This window comes from Dermacentor variabilis, chromosome 7 (genome assembly GCF_050947875.1).
Source record: "Dermacentor variabilis isolate Ectoservices chromosome 7, ASM5094787v1, whole genome shotgun sequence".
Lineage (NCBI taxonomy): Eukaryota > Metazoa > Arthropoda > Arachnida > Ixodida > Ixodidae > Dermacentor > Dermacentor variabilis.
Genome location: NC_134574.1, coordinates 22,956,936 through 22,979,894, shown reverse-complemented (window position 1 = coordinate 22,979,894; position 22,959 = coordinate 22,956,936). Strand labels below are relative to the sequence as shown.

The 22,959-nt window shown below is 54.8% G+C and overlaps 2 protein-coding genes across 2 annotated transcripts; both read left to right on the top strand.

Annotated features, from left to right (window-relative positions):
• The first annotated feature begins 969 nt into the window (after positions 1–969).
• On the top strand, positions 970–1,380 carry LOC142588974 (histone H3-like). The gene has a single exon (XM_075700770.1). It carries the CDS (start codon positions 970–972, stop codon positions 1,378–1,380), a length of 411 nt encoding a protein of 136 aa, XP_075556885.1.
• A 13,662-nt stretch (positions 1,381–15,042) lies between these two features.
• LOC142588973 (histone H3-like) lies at positions 15,043–15,453 on the top strand. The gene has a single exon (XM_075700769.1). The coding sequence runs from the start codon at positions 15,043–15,045 to the stop codon at positions 15,451–15,453; it is 411 nt and encodes a 136-aa protein (XP_075556884.1).
• The last annotated feature ends 7,506 nt before the right edge of the window (positions 15,454–22,959 follow it).

Below are 22,959 nucleotides of genomic sequence, written 5' to 3'. Positions count from 1 at the left end.
ACATGGTGTCCCTTGCAAGTGCGAAAACTGCGCACCCAATACAGGGCACGGGGAAGCCGCGCTTGGGATCGCGCCTGCGAAGCATTGGTTGATGCTACCTTGACATATTGTTTAAGGACCCTTCATACATATGGAAGTACCGCTTGCCTATCCACAGTTTTGAGGCCCCAATTAGTTGTCCAGGTCTCCTAACGCGCGTTCAACACCTGTCAATATTGTATTCCAAATTCGCTCTTAGAGCGGAAGTGCATCGTTTTCTCTGTAACTCTGAAGTGGTGCTGGTAGTCCATACGTGAGTTTGTCGTTAACCTTGTGAGGTGATTGCGGGCCTCGCGTTCTTCTGTGCGTGGACGGGAAAGTGCGGTACTGGCATGTGTGCACATGCGAGACGGTTTGCTGCCGAGTGCGGCCAAAACACGATGTAGTTGCCCCTCGAGAAGGCACCGTGGCGCGCACTTGTAGTTCGTGAAACGAGCATCAGCATGATCAAAGCAAGGCAGTGGACAAGCAATAATGTAGCCTTAACATGCCACCCATCTGCGTCGCGCGCAGATCGCGATAACAGCTCCGATGGCGTTGGGTGTGGAGCGCTAACCACTGTCGAGATTAGTGGTGTGGTCTCACACTCGGCACTGGCAATTGGCGACGCGCGGCGGTATAAACGAGATTGTGGTGTTGGCTGAAACGAAAGAGAACAGCGCGGCATGCTGTCGTGTTTAAACTCAATTAAACCGCCTGCGAATGTGCTTTCCTTAGCCGCGAACAAGGCGCCCGCGCGCAAACGTGCCTCCTCCAGCATCCTGGCGAACGGCGGCGGCGCGCGCACCGCCCGAGACGGCTGTGCCGGCGCTGGCCAATCGGCGGGTGAGTTGGAGAGGAGAAGAGTAGTGCGGCGAAGCACGACGCGCGCGGCGCAGGGGTCATTTTCACTCCGGCAGTCGACGACTTCGGACGCTCGCTCCGTTCGCTATGGCCAGGACCAAGCAAACCGCCCGTAAGAGCACCGGTGGGAAGGCTCCGCGTAAGCAGCTTGCTACCAAGGCTGCTCGCAAGAGTGCACCTGCCACAGGAGGGGTTAAGAAACCGCATCGCTACAGGCCTGGAACCGTGGCCCTTCGTGAAATTCGCCGCTACCAGAAGTCGACCGAACTTCTCATCCGCAAGCTGCCGTTCCAGTGCTTGGTGAGGGAAATCGCTCAGGATTTCAAGACCGACCTCCGATTCCAGAGTTCGGCTGTGATGGCCCTTCAGGAGGCCAGCGAGGCATACCTGGTCGGTCTCTTCGAAGACAGCAACCTGTGTGCCATCCACGCCAAGCGTGTTACCATCATGCCAAAGGACATCCAGCTGGCCCGGCGCATCCGTGGCGAGAGCGCCTAAGTTCGGCCGCTGTCTGCGCCGCAGCCTCGGTCAGGCAAGCAACACAAAACGGTCCTTCTCAGGACCACCTACATGTTTGCTTCGGGCACGGGAGCACGCGAGACCACGTACTCCAACCGTACCCTCTCGGTCTGTCTGTTTTGTTGTTATTTTTTATTATTAATATTTTTTTGTGTGTGCCTGTGTTGGGCTGCCGGTGCGAGGTGGTGCCTCGTTTGGTATGCATATGGTAAGTATTGCGCGCGTTCGAGCACGAACAAGAAGAGAGAGGGGAAAAAAAATAAACAAAATGCGTGTTCGTTGCAAAACGGTGCGCGCATTCATGCGAAGAAGCCGCGCCCGAAAACGAAATTAATGCGGCCGATGTTGCGTGCAAGCTTTTGTGTATTGGTATGCCATGCATGCGTTTGTTCACGTTCCTCATGCATACCTGCCTGGCTCATAAGTGCATGCTGGTTGCGGATATGGTCCATTTTTTGTTTGTTTGTTTTTAAGGGCCCAATCGCCTATCACATTCCACTACGCGAATCGTACGCTAATTGCAGTGAGGCTCGTCCCTGTGCGCCCCCGGACACCCGGAAGCTCGCTTTCCATTTACATTCGTGCACTGAAATGCCAGCTAGCTAGCAGCAGCGTCAGTTCAAGAGGCACGGTTGCGCTAATTCAAACAGAGGGAAACGGGCGCAGAGAACGGGATTGCCAAGCAAAACCCTGCCGTCACATGCATTTCGGTGGTCCTGACGAGGACCGTTGGGTTGTGCGACGAGCGCGACTGTAGTCCGGCGGCTGGGAGCTCGCTTACGCCTTCTTCTCGGTCTTCTTTGGGAGAAGCACAGCTTGGATGTTGGGCAAGACGCCGCCCTGCGCGAACGTCACGCCAGAGAGCAGCTTGTTCAGCTCCTCGTCGTTGCGGATGGCGAGCTGCAGGTGGCGGGGGATGATCCTGGTCTTCTTGTTGTCACGAGCTGCGTTGCCAGCGAGCTCGAGCACTTCGGCAGCCAGGTACTCGAGGACGGCCGCGAGGTAGACGGGAGCGCCCGCTCCGACGCGCTCGGCGTAGTTTCCCCTGCGCAAGAGACGGTGGATACGGCCCACGGGGAACTGGAGACCCGCGCGGCTGGAACGCGTCTTGCTCTTGCCCTTCGCCTTGCCGCCTTTGCCACGTCCGGACATGCTGGTGCTGTTGACGCGTAGACTGAGTACCGTTGTCAGATGGGAAGAGGACTTGGCAACCAGGGGCGCCGCGTCCCAGAGCTTTCATGTACTCATCAACCCAGCATCATTCGATACATTGACCCCGGTACTCCCCCACAACCCGGGCTGGCTGGGTGGGGGGACTTGGTTCGGGCCAACGGTCCTTCCCGGACACGGGGGCTGTTGTGGTGCAGCCCAACTGAGGGACTGCACTCAACACACAAACAGCCATGTCGGTCTTGCAGGGCACAAGCCTGACTGACCCTCGGACTGCCGTGATGCAAAAGAGGTCAAGGCATACAACCATGGAGACCACCAAAGCCGTCCGCGGAGCAGCGCGACCACTTGAGGGTGCACCACCACCGGTTCCAGCTCTGGGTTCCACTGAGCCAAACAAAACCCCGTAGATCGACTGGCGCACACGGCCGAGTCGTGCGACCTTTGGAGCATGCATCATAACTTAATGGATAGCTTTCCACCTGACTCGTCAAAAATCACGGCAGGACGAGCCCACACTTCGAGAAACTTCTCGCCCAAGCGGTGCCGCTCCCGGGCGATGTGGAACCAGACCTCCTTCCGTGCTTTCGCAAGCACTTCGTGAAGGGCCGGTGCCCGACCCCCCGAAAATTGCATCGCAGCGTGCCAGCCAAACTTGGTATGAGCACTCGGCGAGGAGAAGCACGAACTGGTTGATCGTCTGATTGGGCAAAGGGTGCAAAAATCGGACTGTCTCAAAAGGAACGCCTGGGAGCCTAAATAGACTAGCAACTCTTTGGAGAAGAGCTGCTGGAAGCAAACACTGCGTAAAGATATGAACTGAGTCCTCACGAGCGCCACAGAAAGGACACACTCCACGAGCCGGGATGGCTGTGAAGGGCCTGTAGCTCAACGGCAGGCACCCTCGCGCCAGGCGGTACACAAAGGTGGCTCGCCTGGCGTCGAGGAAACCGGCTGTAATGAGCTTCCAGTTTGGCCTGTGAATCGAACTCCCCCCACATTACCTTTGGTAATGTGGGGGGAGTCCTGGGGTGAGGATATCCACTAACTCTTGGAGTGGAGCTGAAACTACGTCGATGCCTAGATGAACCTTGCAGAGGCTTACCAAAGAGTTGGCAGCCGCCGCATAAATGGTGGACGGGGTACCTGAACGAGGAACACAGTGGGAAAATGTGCTCTTCGAGAACAAGCGGAGTCGGGTGCTAAGAAAGAAGGAAGTTAAGCTTCGAGTTAGGAGCATATCCGAGTTAAGAGCGACCTGGGTCCAACTGACGTGTAGTGCAGTAGCCACGATGCCCAGGTCGGGAATTCCGAGTCCTCCCTTGTCCCTGGGCAACTTGAGCACCCACCTAGCTACACAACCAGTTGTACCCTTCCAGAGGAAGCGAAACAAGACCCTCTCCAAGATAAGCTTGGTTCGGGTTGGAATAGGAGACACACACGCCACATACGTCAGAAAGGAAAACAGAAGTGAGCGAAGGATTGTCGCTCGAGCAGTGAAAGGGCATGACAACGCGCTGTATTCCTGAACCCTGGCTTCAAGCTTCTCCTTAGCCTGTTGCCAGTTTTCGGGAGAGAGACCATCTGGTTCGAACTGGACGCCTAGAATCCGCAGCCGCGTTTTCACGGGGAGACCATGAACGGGCTGCGGACTGGAAGGAGTGGAGTTCAAGTACATTGCTGCACTTTTCGACCTATTCAACCTTGCACCGCTCGCCCCGCAGTAACTGTCCATGACCTCCAGGACGTCGCAAGCTGATGCTTCGTCCGGGACGATAATGGACAAGTCGTCTGCATAGGCAAAGAGTGCAACTGGGGGGGAACCTGGTGGAAGTAGGAACCTGCCAATTCTGCTGTCACAAGACAACCTCTGCAGAAGCGGTTCAAAAGCGAGTACGTAGAGGGCAGGTGAGAGCGGGTCCCCCTGTCGCACACCACGTCCCACAATGAATGCCTCCGAGAGGCGGTCTCGTATGAGAACAGCAGAAGTCGGTCGAGAATACAAAGCTTGGATCATCTGTCTAAAACCCACACTAAAACCAGCCTCTTCCAAAACACGGAAAAGGTACCTATGGCTAATGATATCGAAAGCCTTCTCCTGATCGAAGGAGCAAATACCTGTAAGTTTCCTGGTATTTGCCCTCAGGAGAAGGTCCCTTAGTGCTGTACCGTGAAGCTGAGTAGAGCGCCCCTGGACACAACATGCCTGGTATGGACCCAAAACAGTGCTGAGCACTGGCGTGAGTCGCATACACGGGCACTTTGCTATGAGCTTATAATCGCAGTTCAGAAGTGTGATTGCACGCCATGCTCTCAGATCGGAGCTCCTCGACTGGTCCTTACAAAGGAGAGGGATTAACCCCTCTCGTTGAGACGCTGACAAAGTCCCTTCACTGAGTAGCCGGTTCACCAGTGATGTGAATGGCTTCCCTAACAGTGTCCAAAATTTAACATAAAATTCGACTGTCAGACCATCGGATCCCGGACTGCGATTACGCTTCATAGACTTCAATGCCGAAAAAAGCTCGTCCTCATGTATGGCTGAGTCGCACACTTGCGGCGGCTCAGCTGGCGAAGCAAAAGGAAACGCAGTTGGAGTGGCAGCTGGTTCGGCATACAAGATCATGTAAAACTGCCTCGCCATTGCAAGAACTCCATCTGGTGAATCGACTATGCTACCATCGCTTGGATCTATTAGGGAGGAGAGAGTTGTGCTCTTCCTTGAGAGATGTTTACGTAGGACATTTCTGCTGCACCACGCTTCCATTTCCCACAGCTCTGCTCGGGTTGTGGCCCTCCAGCCATCCCAGCGTCGCTGCAGGAGAATCCGAAGTTCCTTTCGGAGTGAGGCCAGCACCGAAGCAACTCCAGGACCGCCGGACAGTGGCCTCGAGAGCAGGAGGATCGCGTTGGACACGATTTTAATCTCCTCATGCTCCTCGCGCGCTCGACGCTTGCCCCAAGACCTGAAGCACTCACGCACTCTGACCTTCACGTCATCCCATTCTGTACCACTTAGATTCGCTCTATTGTGCAGCGATCGAAAAAGAATGGATGATACCTCTGCGGTTGCCTGCCTGTCTTTTAGAAGACGTGGATTCAGACGCCACGGTCTCTTCCCTTGCGCGACTATGCTAGAATCGGCGAACCGCAGAATTTGGAAGCTGTGGTCGCTAAGAGCAGAAGGAGTTAACCAAGAAGAATGCATACTAGGAGCCAGTGACGACGAGATGTAAAAAAGATCGATGTGGCTCTGCATGCCTCTTCCTCTCCAGGTCATTCCTGACTGACCAAGGCGAAGCACACGCCAAGCATCGACAAGTCCCAGCCCGTCGACGAGCTCTCGTAGTACAACATTTGCACGCCTATCTTTCTGGTTTGAAGTCCCTCTATGCGGGATGCGATCAACCTGTTCTAACACACAGTTGAAGTCGCCTACAAGGATTAGCCGAGAGGGACCTACCAAGTAGGGTTCTAATGTAGCGAGAAACTCTCTCTGATCTTGAGACTGGGTTGGAGCATAAACATTAACAATTCGAATGCCACAATCAAGGTCCACCGACAAGACGCGGCCCTCGGAATCCCTGGCATGGCGAATAACAAGGGAGTCGAAATTCGGCATCAAAACGATCGCCGTACCTCGACTGCCCGTCGCGCCATAACTCCAGAAAGACCGAGTGCGAAAAATCCGGTCGAAGTGGCTGATCTGGCCTAGCCTATGAATATAAGTTTCCTGAAGCACAAGAATATCTACCTTTTTGGATTTAGAAAAATTAATAACCTCTAACTGCTTAGAAGCACGCGACAAACCACGACAGTTAAAGGTAGCTATGGTGAGAGAAGAAGCCATTTGAAGGGAGAAAGAGATTAGCTAAGAGCTAGTAGAAAAAAAGGAAGACAGAAAGAGCTAGGAAAATAAATAAAGAGAAGGCAAGTATTAGGTAATACTAGCCGCTAGTGACAAATAAGCAAAGTCTACTTATGAGAGGGTCTCCAAAGTTGGGGACCCCTCATCAGTAGACTCATAGGTTCTGTCTGAGAGCAACGAGCATTCGCAACGTCCCCATCCGCAATTGGGACAAGGAGGAGAACCCTCCGCGTCCGATGGGACCTCAGTATCAGAATCGGACGTTTCAACAGCACTGCGCTTAAATTCTGGAGGGCCAGTCTCCGAGCCCTGGGAGTCACCTTTGTCCGAGCTCGACTCACGCCCCGCGGCCGCCGCCCTGGCAGCGGAGCCAGCGCGGTGTGCGCGCCGGCTCTTACACTTATGGTTCGACCGACGAGCAGTGTCAGTCGCGCCAGTCAGCGGTTCGGACGCGCCAGAGATAGCGACCGGCGTAGCGAGAGGCGTACCCGCCACGGAGGCGACAGCGACCGCCGCTTCAGCCTCCTCGCTCGCTGCCCCCTCGCACGTTGCCGTGACGGAAGGGGGAACGACCTCGGTAGCGTCCACGGAATCGCCGCCGCGCTCGGCGGCATCGACCACGCTCAAGGAGCCCTGGCTCTCTCCTTCCTCTAAGGCAGCAACCGTATCAGCTACCGGCGAAGTAACCGCTTCCACGACGGCAGGTTTCTGCTGTTTTGGCCTCGCGGTCACTGACGAGTAGGTGCGGACACTACACGCCGAAACCGCATGGTCGCTGCCACAACGTACGCACGCCGCGTGGCCAAACTGCCCGCAGTGCGCGCACTGAGGCGTGTCGCACGCGGCGGCGTGGTGTCCTGCCATGTTACACCTACGGCACAATCTAACTACACCCTCGTACTCACACTGAACGACACGCTCACCTACACGAAGAAGGTTAGGAACGGGCCGCGCCATCTCTATCCGACTACGCCGGTTTCCGGTGCCAACGGCAGGGAAACCGGGCACGCATTCTTCGGAGATCCCGTGAACCTTTCCGAAGACCTCTAGCTCGGAGACGAGAGCCTGGTCCGGAAGATCCGCGGGGTAGCCAAACACCCTAACCAACTTCAGACGCACACCTCTATACTCAAAACGAACTTCCTCATCCCGAACCTTCAAAGCGGGATCAGCTGAGAAGCGATCAACCGCGGCCTTATTCTTAAACGTTATCTCAAACCGTCCTACACCAAAGTCCTGCACTGCCTTAAGTTCGTTCAAGGAAAAGCGCTTTACGAGCGCCTTGCAAACATCTACATTGGACGCGCCTTTCGGAACTCGCCCGAAAAACGTAAGCGGCCGAAGCCGCGAAGGGGCCACCATCGCGGTAAAAGCCACGTGGCGCCCGCGCCTAGCCGAAGTTTAAGCTAACACTACACAAGGTAGGAAGCTAGAAACCCTCAGCTAAACACTGGAAAAAACCAAGGACAAAAAAGAGCCACCGGAACACCTCACCGAATCGAAGACAGCGGGTTGGAGTCTAGAAGAATCCGCACCGTAATCCTATCCAACCATCCGAGAGGGGCCCACGTGGAGGGTAACAATAGCACCGAAGTTCGAACGCACAAATCACGCCACCACAGCACCTATCCGCAGCACCTGGGGAGGCATCGCAGTGTTGCTGTCAGACTGAGTAACAACGACTTGCACAGTGGCGATCTGTGAGCGATTTGAGCCGTGCTCGTAGCGCCGTCGCCGCTCTCGCCGCCGCCGGTCCCAAAGGAAAGCGCGAGGAAAAGGGAGAGAAGCCGCACGGACCAATGGCGAGCGCGGCTTTGCGAGGTCGCGTGAACACCACCCCCCCGCGATAAAAACGCGGCGCGCGCGATCGGTCGCGCGTATTCCGATCTCGTTTGCTCGGCTACTGACATGCCTCCCCAGCCCAGCGGTAAGGCCGTGAAGAAGGCCGGCAAGGCGCAGAAGAACGTGCGCGCCACCGACAAGAAGAAGAAGAAGCGCCGCAGGAAGGAGAGCTTCTCCATGTATATCTACAAGGTGCTGAAGCAGGTGCACCCGGACACTGGAGTCTCCAGCAAGTCCATGTCTATCATAAACAGCTTCGTGAACGACATCTTCGAGCGTATCGCCGCGCAGTCGTCCCGTCTGGCTCACTACAACAAGCGCTCGACCATCGCGAGCCGGGAGATCCAGACTGCCGTGCATCTGCTGTTGCCCGGAGAGCTGGCCAAACACGCCGTGTCCGAGGGCACCAAAGCCGTCACCAAGTACACCAGCTCCAAGTAGGCGACCGAGCGCTCGTCCGCGCAGCCAACACCCAACGGCTCTTCTCAGAGCCACCCAAAGTGTCTGCATTGGCATTGGGATGTAGTGAGAATCTCGACAATTCCGTCCGTTCCCTCTGTTCGACGCTTCCTCGTTTACACGCACCCGGCGCGCGCTGTCGTATTCTCATTGCGACAGCGCGTGTGCTGAAAGTTTTGTATCAGAAACGCACACAACGCCATGTGCGCAGCACAACAACACACACAAAAAGGGACTCTCACGGGCCGATAGGCCTGTGAGAGTCCCTTTTATATGATATATGCACTTTTATTATAGATATATGCACTGCATATATCTCTCAGCTCGTGAAATCCTAATCGACGCCTTGGACTCCCCATAGCCCGTCCTGAGGACTTTCTCGTTTCCTAGGGGTTTTGCGGTTTTACTCAAAGGAGCCTTCCAAGCTCATTCAGTTCTTTGAGTCGTCGAACCTTACCACGCTGCCATAGGCCCCGTTTCACGCTTCTCTCTCTCTCTTTTTTTTTCTTCACGGCCTTCCGCTCGTCCTCTTTAATCTTTGTTTCTCTTGGCTCCTTTATTCTCCTTACCCTCCCCCGTGTAGTACTGTTGAGGTGACCTCCTAAGCGAGAGACAGCTACGGTACTGCACTCTTCTCTTCTTTTACCATCTCAACGGCACTTACTACTACTTCTTGTTTTCAAACACGCGGCGTGCGCGGTCGGACAGCGCGTGTGCTATAACTTTTGTAACAGAACCGCACGGAACGCCACGGGGCTCAGCACAACAACACACACTAAGCAAGTATGGGGCGCGTGAGGCGACTCTGCGCGAGCGGCCACGTTCGCCTGCATGCACTAATTACCACGGCGCGTGTTTCACACACCGAGGATGATGAGGCGGTCGTTGCTGCACATTTACTTAATTCTGATGTAGCGCAACTTTTAAAAGCAGGCAGCCCTCATCCCTCCTTTTTTTCTTTTTACCGTTTTGTTTCTTCTTGTCGTTCGACGCACTTTTGCGGGCCCTGAGGTGTGCCTCTATGGCTGCTAGAACTAATGCCATCGGTCGCTGCGTCTGCTAGAATGCCCTCTCGGCGGCCGCCCGCACGTATGCAGCAGTGCTCCGGACTGAAATTCAGAGCCGCACTGCTGTAGCGGCGGCTGGCGAGCGGAAATGGGTACGCACGTTCACGAAGCAGCACTGCCTAAGGGGAAATTTTACACTGTTATTACAAATGTAGCAGTAGTAAGTGACTTTGAAGTGGGGAAAGAAGAGATGCGCGCGCTCTCCGCATACTGCATAGCTAGCGGTTCCGCGCGCGCGCCCTGCATAGCTGCCTTCGTACGGGCGATGGGAGAGTGAGGAGCGGCGCAAACAGTTCCCTCGTTCTCTTCCGTCCCCTAGAATGCTGAATTGGGCTCGCGCGCGCGTCTTAGGCTGATTTCGCTGACGTTATCTACGAGGCTACGTAAGCTATCGCGACGAAATTTGACGGTCGTGTAGGCACCAGTCAGCGGTGCCGGCGTGCGAAATTTTAAACGCCTGAGGCGAACAGAGCATGAACGCGCCCTGTTTCGCGACTAGTGATCAAGTGAACGATGTTGGCGTGGCGGAATTTGAAGCTGTGCGCACGGTGTGCTTTGCGGCAATGACCAGGGTGCACTTGAAAGCGTAGCCGAGCTACCGGTGAATAGAACGAGTAATCATAATTATGAGAAGACAATAAACTTGTTCCTGGGGCGCGAAACGAGCAGTGGGTGCGTGCAACATAGCACAATAACATTGTTGACGCGTTTGTTTTTCTCTTGGCGAGTTGAGCAAAACAAGGAGGGAGGCGGGTTGAACATCAGCCTACGTTGCAGTCAGAAATGCCAAAAAGAAACAACATAAGAAAAAAAAGTAAACTCCGCGATTGTGTTGCGAAGCCACACGTCGTGAACTCAGTGCGTGGCCTAAGCAGGGCTCAGTGCTGCCACCCGCGACTCACTCGCGAAGAGAGGCCGCGCTGCCCGTAAGCCAATCGGCGCGCGTTTCACCTCCTCGCCCTTCGGCGCGGCTTCCTCGCTCAGTCGCGGCGCAAGGACGCGGCATTCGCTTTCCTGACTCGCTTCGAAGCAGCAGCAACAGCCGAGATGTCTGGACGTGGCAAGGCCGGCAAGGGGCTGGGCAAGGGTGGCGCGAAGCGTCATCGTAAGGTGTTGCGTGACAACATCCAAGGCATCACCAAGCCAGCCATCCGTCGCCTCGCTCGCCGTGGTGGTGTCAAGCGTATCTCTGGCCTGATCTATGAGGAGACACGCGGTGTGCTCAAGGTGTTCCTCGAGAACGTGATCCGGGACGCCGTCACCTACACTGAGCACGCCAAGCGCAAGACCGTGACAGCCATGGACGTGGTGTATGCCCTCAAGCGTCAGGGCCGCACCCTCGACGGTTTCGGAGGCTAAGCAGCACGCGTGCGCGGCGTCGTCTGCAAGCAGCGCATCAGCTCCTCTGAAGAACCCAACAGCCCTCTTCAGGGCTACCCAATTGGTGCTTCGGCAGTGATGCGCAGGATTTGCGATCTCCTGCTCCGTTGACCCTCTTTTGCATGCCATTATCTCGCGTTCGGCCGTACGAGACACGCGCGGTAAACTTTGTTCAGGTGAGCGAGCGCAACCGCATGTATTCATAAGGTGTGGTAGCATTGTTTTTCGCCCTCGCAAGGCGAGCTTTGCTCGATTGCATTTGCGCTCGCCACTGTGTGTTGTGTTGCTCCCATTTCACCCGCCCTCAGTCTGTCCGAGTTGCGACGTGGCGGTCGTTCGTGCAGCTCAGTTGTCGCCTTTGGTTGGACCCTGATTGAGGCAACCAGAGTGGACTGATGATTAAAAGACAGTGGTAATCGTAAGCTCGTCGATGCGCATTTTTGTCGCTTTGAAATGGCTCGCTTCTTCTACTCCCTTAGAGAAGAGTATGAGCCGGGCAGTAGCACTCGGTTACATACATACGCCGAGCGTGAAGGTCAGCGGGCGCATTTAAGTTAAGTAAGTTTTATATGTTAAGCCCCATATTTCACAACAATAGCTCCTGTGGGTACGCAGCGAAGCAAAGCGCGAGGAAAATATTGCCGGGCACGGGCCAGTGTGTAACAGTTGAAAGTGAGTTTTTTACAGACGGCGGTTATTTGTTCTTTCCAGTGCAAGCGTTAAATGATTGAGCCTACGCGCGACGCTGTGTCTGAGCGGCATTCGCATGGCTTCGTTGTTTTGCGTGCGTCGGAGAAACAATAACGAGCCAGCCCTCTTGCCCTACGAGCTGGGCGGCCGTAAACTACCACCGTGCGATTCACAATTGTGTAACTCTTTTGAGCGACGCAAATGAATGCAAAGGTGAGATTAGCTAGGTAGCTGTCGCTAGAACCGGGCTCACTGCATTGTATTCAAATGGACGAGGGTGCGCGCGGTAGACACCGAGGCGCGTGCTGTTTTCATACTTGTGTACAGGGTTACAGTGGCATTTCTTGTCAGCGCGCTATAGGTGATAAGCAGTTGGTTCGAGGCCAACGTGGCTCTTCTTGCAAGACAATGCACCGCTGAGTTGCCCAAAACAAGAGGAAAATAAAATAAAGGAGCAGAACGGTGAAGTGTGCTTACTGAGACAGAAATATGCTTGCACAGTGCAGACTCACTTTCTCTCGTTATTTCTGTAGGACTGGCCCTTTCGTCATGCGTGCGTGTAGGCGATGCTGGGCGGCCCTTGTTCGCGCCATATACTTAGATCGGTAAGGAAGCGGGCGCTGGACACGCGCTGTATTTAAAGAAAACAAACTTTTTCGAGCAACGTATTTGTGTATGCCAGACGCCGCGAGAACGGGGGAAAAAGAGAGAGAGGGACGAGCGGCCGCCCGATGGGCGATTTGAGCGGTGCATCACGTATTTGTCGAACTCTTCGCCGCCAGAGGGAGCCACCTGTCCTACATGTGAACATTTCTCCTTGTGGCAGCTTATGTCCGGCGTATTACGCGCTGTGAGGCGGTTGCGTAATGGCATGGACGCGCCAAAGTGCACAAGACTACCTCCTGCCGCTGCATCCCTGGAACATCGTGAATGTGCAAGCTGCTGTAGAGAAAAATTCCGAATTCGAACCGGCTCCCTCACTCATGGCACATATATTGGCACGCCAAGGTAAGGGAAGCTGACACACGCCGGCCGTCGTCATTGCACGGATTTCGCATTCGTGTTGCGTTTAATGAAAGCCAAGCTCGCGCCTATTGTTTTACATTCGTCGCACGAAGCCACCGGGAACTGCGCCTATGGCCTTGATGTATCTAGCAAAGTGAGGTGATGGCTAAACAGGTAAACAAATGGGGAAGGAACAGTCAGAGAAAATGTACGGGCCTCTTGCTTTGAAGAAACGCGGAACTTTTGGTTATTTCTTTTCTCTTGTCTATGTAATGATTACTACTACGAAGTCACTGGCATGCGCGTGCAAAGGGAATAGCCGAGGATGAAGCAAGGCGTACACAGTGCGCAATGAGGTCATACCGGTCGTGCGTGTAGCTCGGAGGTGAACTCTAAGTAAGGCATCGGAACACACCCAAGAGAAAACAACGGGTTGTCACGAGAGAACTACTGCAGCCATGTAAACAAGCTTCTTGTTCCATCTGAGAAAAATGTGTGGTGGTGCGGTGACGTCTCTCTTTCTCTCTTTTTTTCCCTTCCATAATGCACGAGTACTGGCAGGTTAAGAAGTACAAAGTTTCATATCTCAACAATACAAAGCGGTACCGCGATCGTGTGAATTGTACGCAACTACTCACGGAAGTTCTGTCTAAAAAATTTTATCCCATCGAAAACGCCTGTGATGTCTGTGAAGGTATTGTAAAAGTCATACTCACACATGACTGGTATATCTTATCGAGGCGTATAAATTGTGTTCCCTTTATACATATCGCCTTGTGCAATTAACAGAATTTCCAAATCCGGTGCCATTGCTGTGTGACGGAGCTTTAAAGCGCACAGTTGAACTGTTTGTTCTCTCTTCCATTTCACAGTTTGCCACAATCACTGAGAAAAAAAAATAGTAAAGAAAAAAGAGGCAGCGCTCGGCATCAGTTGAAAATCGCGCTGTTGCAGGCGCGGCATTTGAACATTTTCTTTTACTCGTAATTAGGCGCACCAAATTCGGTGAATTAGTTGGCGAGGAAATAGATTTCTCCCGGCGGCTGCCGAGCTGGAGCTTCGCTATAACATGACATCGATGCCGTCGATCCTGTGGCGAAGTTGCGTGCGGGAATGCAATCGAAAAAGCTAGCTGACGAAATGTACGCACTGTATGGGGCAAAGTGTTGCGTTTGATGATTGTTTGTCAAAACATGGTGTCCCTTGTAAGTGCGAAAACTGCGCACCTAATACGGGGCACGGGGAAGCCGCGCTTGGGATCGCGCCTGCGAAGCATTGGTTGATGCTACCTTGACATATTGTTTAAGGACCCTTCATACATATGGAAGTACCGCTTGCCTATCCACAGTTTTGAGGCCCCAATTAGTTGTCCAGGTCTCCTAACGCGCGTTCAACACCTGTCAATATTGTATTCCAAATTCGCTCTTAGAGCGGAAGTGCATCGTTTTCTCTGTAACTCTGAAGTGGTGCTGGTAGTCCATACGTGAGTTTGTCGTTAATCTTGTGAGGCGATTGCGGGCCTCGCGTTCTTCTGTGCGTGGACGGGAAAGTGCGGTACTGGCATGTGTGCACATGCGAGACGGTTTGCTGCCGAGTGCGGCCAAAACACGATGTAGTTGCCCCTCGAGAAGGCACCGTGGCGCGCACTTGTAGTTCGTGAAACGAGCATCAGCATGATCAAAGCAAGGCAGTGGACAAGCAATAATGTAGCCTTAACATGCCACCCATCTGCGTCGCGCGGAGATCGCGATAACAGCTCCGATGGCGTTGGGCGTGGAGCGCTAACCACTGTCGAGATTAGTGGTGTGGTCTCACACTCGGCACTGGCAATTGGCGACGCGCGGCGGTATAAACGAGATTGTGGTGTTGGCTGAAACGAAAGAGAACAGCGCGGCATGCTGTCGTGTTTAAACTCAATTAAACCGCCTGCGAATGTGCTTTCCTTAGCCGCGAACAAGGCGCCCGCGCGCAGATGTGCCTCCTCCAGCATCCTGGCGAACGGCGGCGGCGCGCGCACCGCCCGAGACGGCTGTGCCGGCGTTGGCCAATCGGCGGGTGAGTTGGAGAGGAGAAGAGTAGTGCGGCGAAGCACGACGCGCGCTGCGCAGGGGTCATTTTCACTCCGGCAGTCGACGACTTCGGACGCTCGCTCCGTTCGCTATGGCCAGGACCAAGCAAACCGCCCGTAAGAGCACCGGTGGGAAGGCTCCGCGTAAGCAGCTTGCTACCAAGGCTGCTCGCAAGAGTGCACCTGCCACAGGAGGGGTTAAGAAACCGCATCGCTACAGGCCTGGCACCGTGGCCCTTCGTGAAATTCGCCGCTACCAGAAGTCGACCGAACTTCTCATCCGCAAGCTGCCGTTCCAGTGCTTGGTGAGGGAAATCGCTCAGGATTTCAAGACCGACCTCCGATTCCAGAGTTCGGCTGTGATGGCCCTTCAGGAGGCCAGCGAGGCATACCTGGTCGGTCTCTTCGAAGACAGCAACCTGTGTGCCATCCACGCCAAGCGTGTTACCATCATGCCAAAGGACATCCAGCTGGCCCGGCGCATCCGTGGCGAGAGCGCCTAAGTTCGGCCGCTGTCTGCGCCGCAGCCTCGGTCAGGCAAGCAACACAAAACGGTCCTTCTCAGGACCACCTACATGTTTGCTTCGGGCACGGGAGCACGCGAGACCACGTACTCCAACCGTACCCTCTCGGTCTGTCTGTTTTGTTGTTATTTTTTATTATTAATATTTTTTTGTGTGTGCCTGTGTTGGGCTGCCGGTGCGAGGTTGTGCCTCGTTTGGTATGCATATGGTAAGTATTGCGCGCGTTCGAGCACGAACAAGAACAGAGAGGGGAAAAAAAAATAAACAAAATGCATGTTCGTTGCAAAACGGTGCGCGCATTCATGCGAAGAAGCCGCGCCCGAAAACGAAATTAATGCGGCCGATGCTGCGTGCAAGCTTTTGTGTATTGGTATGCCATGCATGCGTTTGTTCACGTTCCTCATGCATACCTGCCTGGCTCATAAGTGCATGCTGGTTGCGGATATGGCCCATTTTTTGTTTGTTTTTAAGGGCCCAATCGCCTATCACATTCCACTACGCGAATCGTACGCTAATTGCAGTGAGGCTCGTCCCTGTGCGCCCCCGGACACCCGGAAGCTCGCTTTCCATTTACATTCGTGCACTGAAATGCCAGCTAGCTAGCAGCAGCGTCAGTTCAAGAGGCACGGTTGCGCTAATTCAAACAGAGGGAAACGGGCGCAGAGAACGGGATTGCCAAGCAAAACCCTGCCGTCACATGCATTTCGGTGGTCCTGACGAGGACCGTTGGGTTGTGCGACGAGCGCGACTGTAGTCCGGCGGCTGGGAGCTCGCTTACGCCTTCTTCTCGGTCTTCTTTGGGAGAAGCACAGCTTGGATGTTGGGCAAGACGCCGCCCTGCGCGATCCTCACGCCAGAGAGCAGCTTGTTCAGCTCCTCGTCGTTGCGGATGGCGAGCTGCAGGTGGCGGGGGATGATCCTGGTCTTCTTGTTGTCACGAGCTGCGTTGCCAGCGAGCTCGAGCACTTCGGCAGCCAGGTACTCGAGGACGGCCGCGAGGTAGACGGGAGCGCCCGCTCCGACGCGCTCGGCGTAGTTTCCCCTGCGCAAGAGACGGTGGATACGGCCCACGGGGAACTGGAGACCCGCGCGGCTGGAACGCGTCTTGCTCTTGCCCTTCGCCTTGCCGCCTTTGCCACGTCCGGACATGCTGGTGCTGTTGACGCGTAGACTGAGTACCGTTGTCAGATGGGAAGAGGACTTGGCAACCAGGGGCGCCGCGTCCCAGAGCTTTCATGTACTCATCAACCCAGCATCATTCGATACATTGACCCCGGTACTCCCCCACAACCCGGGCTGGCTGGGTGGGGGGACTTGGTTCGGGCCAACGGTCCTTCCCGGACAAGGGGGCTGTTGTGGTGCAGCCCAACTGAGGGACTGCACTCAACACACAAACAGCCATGTCGGTCTTGCAGGGCACAAGCCTGACTGACCCTCGGACTGCCCTGATGCAAAAGAGGTCAAGGCATACAACCATGGAGACCACCAAAGCCGTCCGCGGAGCAGCGCGACCACTTGAGGGTGCACCACCACCGGTTCCAGCTCTGGGTTCCACTGAGCCAAACAAAACCCCGTAGATCGACTGGCGCACACGGCCGAGTCGTGCGACCTTTGGAGCATGCATCATAACTTAATGGATAGCTTTCCACCTGACTCGTCAAAAATCACGGCAGGACGAGCCCACACTTCGAGAAACTTCTCGCCCAAGCGGTGCCGCTCCCGGGCGAGGTGGAACCAGACCTCCTTCCGTGCTTTCGCAAGCACTTCGTGAAGGGCCGGTGCCCGACCCCCCGAAAATTGCATCGCAGCGTGCCAGCCAAACTTGGTATGAGCACTCGGCGAGGAGAAACACGAACTGGTTGATCGTCTGATTGGGCAAAGGGTGCAAAAATCGGACTGTCTCATAAGGAACGCCTGGGAGCCTAAATAGACTAGCAACTCTTTGGAGAAGAGCTGCTGGAAGCAAACACTGCGTAAAGATATGAACTGAGTCCTCACGAGCGCCACAGAAAGGACACACTCCACGAGCCGGGATGGCTGTGAAGGGCCTGTAGCTCAACGGCAGGCACCCTTGCGCCAGGCGGTACACAAAGGTGGCTCGCCTGGCGTCGAGGAAACCGGCTGTAATGAGCTTCCAGTTTGGCCTGTGAATCGACAGGTCGTACCTTTGGTAATGTGGGGGGAGTCCTGGGGTGAGGATATCCACTAACTCTTGGAGTGGAGCTGAAACTACGTCGATGCCTAGATGAACCTTGCAGAGGCTTACCAAAGAGTTGGCAGCCGCCGCATAAATGGTGGACGGGGTACCTGAACGAGGAACACAGTGGGAAAATGTGCTCTTCGAGAACAAGCGGAGTCGGGTGCTAAGAAAGAAGGAAGTTAAGCTTCGAGTTAGGAGCATATCCGAGTTAAGAGCGACCTGGGTCCAACTGACGTGTAGTGCAGTAGCCACGATGCCCAGGTCGGGAATTCCGAGTCCTCCCTTGTCCCTGGGCAACTTGAGCACCCACCTAGCTACACAACCAGTTGTACCCTTCCAGAGGAAGCGAAACAAGACCCTCTCCAAGATAAGCTTGGTTCGGGTTGGAATAGGAGACACACACGCCACATACGTCAGAAAGGAAAACAGAAGTGAGCGAAGGATTGTCGCTCGAGCAGTGAAAGGGCATGACAACGCGCTGTATTCCTGAACCCTGGCTTCAAGCTTCTCCTTAGCCTGTTGCCAGTTTTCGGGAGAGAGACCATCTGGTTCGAACTGGAAGCCTAGAATCCGCAGCCGCGTTTTCACGGGGAGACCATGAACGGGCTGCGGACTGGAAGGAGTGGAGTTCAAGTACATTGCTGCACTTTTCGACCTATTCAACCTTGCACCGCTCGCCCCGCAGTAACTGTCCATGACCTCCAGGACGTCGCAAGCTGATGCTTCGTCCGGGACGATAATGGACAAGTCGTCTGCATAGGCAAAGAGTGCAACTGGGGGGGAACCTGGTGGAAGTAGGAACCTGCCAATTCTGCTGTCACAGGACAACCTCTGCAGAAGCGGTTCAAAAGCGAGTATGTAGAGGGCAGGTGAGAGCGGGTCCCCCTGTCGCACACCACGTCCCACAATGAATGCCTCCGAGAGGCGGTCTCGTATGAGAACAGCAGAAGTCGGTCGAGAATACAAAGCTTGGATCATCTGTCTAAAACCCACACTAAAACCAGCCTCTTCCAAAACACGGAAAAGGTACCTATGGCTAATGATATCGAAAGCCTTCTCCTGATCGAAGGAGCAAATACCTGGAAGTTTCCTGGTATTTGCCCTCAGGAGAAGGTCCCTTAGTGCTATACCGTGAAGCTGAGTAGAGCGCCCCTGGACACAACATGCCTGGTATGGACCCAAAACAGTGCTGAGCACTGGCGTGAGTCGCATACACAGGCACTTTGCTATGAGCTTATAATCGCAGTTCAGAAGTGTGATTGCACGCCATGCTCTGAGATCGGAGCTCCTCGACTGGTCCTTACAAAGGAGAGGGATTAACCCCTCTCGTTGAGACACTGACAAAGTCACTTCACTGAGTAGCCGGTTCACCAGTGATGTGAATGGCTTCCCTAACAGTGTCCAAAATTTAACATAAAATTCGACTGTCAGACCATCGGATCCCGGACTGCGATTACGCTTCATAGACTTCAATGCCGAAAAAAGCTCGTCCTCATCTATGGCTGAGTCGCACACTTGCGGCGGCTCAGCTGGCGAAGCGAAAGGAAACGCAGTTGGAGTGGCAGCTGGTTCGGCATATAAGATCATGTAAAACTGCCTCGCCATTGCAAGAACTCCATCTGGTGAATCGACTGTGCTACCATCGCTTGGATCTATTAGGGAGGAGAGAGTTGTGCTCTTCCTTGAGAGATGTTTACGTAGGACGTTTCTGCTGCACCACGCTTCCATTTCCCACAGCTCTGCTCGGGTTGTGGCCCTCCAGCCATCCCACCGTCGCTGCAGGAGAATCCGAAGTTCCTTTCGGAGTGAGGCCAGCACCGAAGCAACTCCAGGACCGCCGGACAGTGGCCTCGAGAGCAGGAGGATCGCGTTGGACACGATTTTAATCTCCTCATGCTCCTCGCGCGCTCGACGCTTGCCCCAAGACCTGAAGCACTCACGCACTCTGACCTTCACGTCATCCCATTCTGTACCACTTAGATTCGCTCTATTGTGCAGCGATCGAAAAAGAATGGATGATACCTCTGCGGTTGCCTGCCTGTCTTTTAGAAGACGTGGATTCAGACGCCACGGTCTCTTCCCTTGCGCGACTATGCTAGAATCGGCGAACCGCAGAATTTGGAAGCTGTGGTCGCTAAGAGCAGAAGGAGTTAACCAAGAAGAATGCATACTAGGAGCCAGTGACGACGAGATGTAAAAAAGATCAATGCGGCTCTGCATGCCTCTTCCTCTCCAGGTCATTCCTGACTGACCAGGGCGAAGCACACGCCAAGCATCGACAAGTCCCAGCCCGTCGACGAGCTCTCGTAGTACAACATTTGCACGCCTATCTTTCTGGTTTGAAGTCCCTCTATGCGGGATGCGATCAACCTGTTCTAACACACAGTTGAAGTCGCCTACAGGGATTAGCCGAGAGAGACCTACCAAGTAGGGTTCTAATGTAGCGAAAAACTCTCTCTGATCTTGAGACTGGGTTGGAGCATAAACATTAACAATTCGAATGCCACAATCAAGGTCCACCGACAAGACGCGGCCCTCGGAATCCCTGGCATGGCGAATAACAAGGGAGTCGAAATTCGGCATCAAAACGATCGGCGTACCTCGACTGCCCGTCGCGCCATAACTCCAGAAAGACCGAGTGCGAAAAATCCGGTCGAAGTGGCTGATCTGGCCTAGCCTATGAATATAAGTTTCCTGAAGCACAAGAATATCTACCTTTTTGGATTTAGCCAAATTAATAACCTCTAACTGCTTAGAAGCACGCGACAAACCACGACAGTTAAAGGTAGCTATGGTGAGAGAAGAAGCCATTTGAAGGGAGAAAGAGATTAGCTAAGAGCTAGTAGAAAAAAAGGAAGACAAAAAGAGCTAGGAAAATAAATAAAGAGCAGGCAAGTATTAGGTAATACTAGCCGCTAGTGACAAATAAGCAAAGACTACTTATGAGAGGGTCTCCAAAGTTGGGGACCCCTCATCAGTAGACTCATAGGTTCTGTCTGAGAGCAACGAGCATTCGCAACGTCCCCATCCGCAATTGGGACAAGGAGGAGAACCCTCCGCGTCCGATGGGACCTCAGTATCAGAATCGGACGTTTCAACAGCACTGCGCTTAAATTCTGGAGGGCCAGTCTCCGAGCCCTGGGAGTCACCTTTGTCCGAGCTCGACACACGCCCCGCGGCCGCCGCCCTGGCAGCGGAGCCAGCGCGGTGTGCGCGCCGGCTCTTACGCTTATGGTTCGACCGACGAGCAGTGTCAGTCGCGCCAGTCAGCGGTTCGGACGCGCCAGAGATAGCGACCGGCGTAGCGAGAGGCGTACCCGCCACGGAGGCGACAGCGACCGCCGCTTCAGCCTCCTCGCTCGCTGCCCCCTCGCACGTTGCCGTGACGGAAGGGGGAACGACCTCGGTAGCGTCCACGGAATCGCCGCCGCGCTCGGCGGCATCGACCACGCTCAAGGAGCCCTGGCTCTCTCCTTCCTCTAAGGCAGCAACCGTATCAGCTACCGGCGAAGTAACCGCTTCCACGACGGCAGGTTTCTGCTGTTCTGGCCTCGCGCTCACTGACGAGTAGGTGCGGACACTACACGCCGAAACCGCATGGTCGCCGCCGCAACGTACGCACGCCGCGTCGCAGGACGCGTGGCCAAACTGCCCGCAGTGCGCGCACTGAGGCGTGTCGCACGCGGCGGCGTGGTGTCCTGCCATGTTACACCTACGGCACAATCTAACTACACCCTCGTACTCACACTGAACGACACGCTCACCTACACGAAGAAGGTTAGGAACGGGCCGCGCCATCTCTATCCGAATGCGCCGGTTTCCGGTGCCAACGGCAGAGAAACCGGGCACGCATTCTTCGGAGATCCCGTGAACCTTTCCGAAGACCTCTAGCTCGGAGACGAGAGCCTGGTCCGGAAGATCCGCGGGGTAGCCAAACACCCTAACCCACTTCACACGCACACCTCTATACTCAAAACGAACTTCCACATCCCGAACCTTCAAAGCGGGATCAGCTGAGAAGCGATCAACCGCGGCCTTATTCTTAAACGTTATCTCAAACCGTCCTACACCAAAGTCCTGCACTGCCTTAAGGTCGTTCAAGGAAAAGCGCTTCACGAGCGCCTTGCAAACATCTACATTGGACGCGCCTTTCGGAACTCGCCCGAAAAACGTAAGCGGCCGATGCCGCGAAGGGGCCACCATCGCGGTAAAAACCACGTGGCGCCCGCGCCTAGCCGAAGTTTAAGCTAACACTACACAAGGTAGGAAGCTAGAAACCCTCAGCTAAACACTGGAAAAAACCAAGGACAAAAAAGAGCCACCGGAACACCTCACCGAATCGAAGGCAGCGGGTTGGAGTCTAGAAGAATCCGCACCGTAATCCTATCCAACCATCCGAGAGGGGCCCACGTGGAGGGTAACAATAGCACCGAAGTTCGAACGCACAAATCACGCCACCACAGCACCTATCCACAGCACCTGGGGAGGCATCGCAGTGTTGCTGTCAGGAGAATGTGTGGTGTCTTCTTCTCTCGTCCCTTGTCTATATTTTGCGCTGTTACTAGCAGGATGGAAAACCAACAAGCCCAAGCTGCTATTCTAGAGAAATACATGTCAGACTGAGTAACAACGACTTGCACAGTGGCGATCTGTGAGCGATTTGAGCCGTGCTCGTAGCGCCGTCGCCGCTCTCGCCGCCGCCGGTCCCAAAGGAAAGCGCGAGGAAAAGGGAGAGAAGCCGCACGGACCAATGGCGAGCGCGGCTTTGCGAGGTCGCGTGAACACCACCCTCCCGCGATAAAAACGCGGCGCGCGCGACCGGTCGCGCGTATTCCGATCTCGTTTGCTCGGCTACTGACATGCCTCCCCAGCCCAGCGGTAAGGCCGTGAAGAAGGCCGGCAAGGCGCAGAAGAACGTGCGCGCCACCGACAAGAAGAAGAAGCGCCGCAGGAAGGAGAGCTTCTCCATGTATATCTACAAGGTGCTGAAGCAGGTGCACCCGCTCACTGGAGTCTCCAGCAAGTCCATGTCTATCATGAACAGCTTCGTGAACGACATCTTCGAGCGTATCGCCGCGCAGTCGTCCCGTCTGGCTCACTACAACAAGCGCTCGACCATCGCGAGCCGGGAGATCCAGACTGCCGTGCATCTGCTGTTGCCCGGAGAGCTGGCCAAACACGCCGTGTCCGAGGGCACCAAAGCCGTCACCAAGTACACCAGCTCCAAGTAGGCGACCGAGCGCTCGTCCGCGCAGCCAACACCCAACGGCTCTTCTCAGAGCCAC

What these genes read in the sequence shown, in the direction of transcription:
- LOC142588974 (XM_075700770.1), top strand. Translation starts at nt 970, where the DNA reads ATGGCCAGGACCAAGCAAACCGCCCGTAAGAGCACCGGTGGGAAGGCT.
- LOC142588973 (XM_075700769.1), top strand. Translation starts at nt 15,043, where the DNA reads ATGGCCAGGACCAAGCAAACCGCCCGTAAGAGCACCGGTGGGAAGGCT.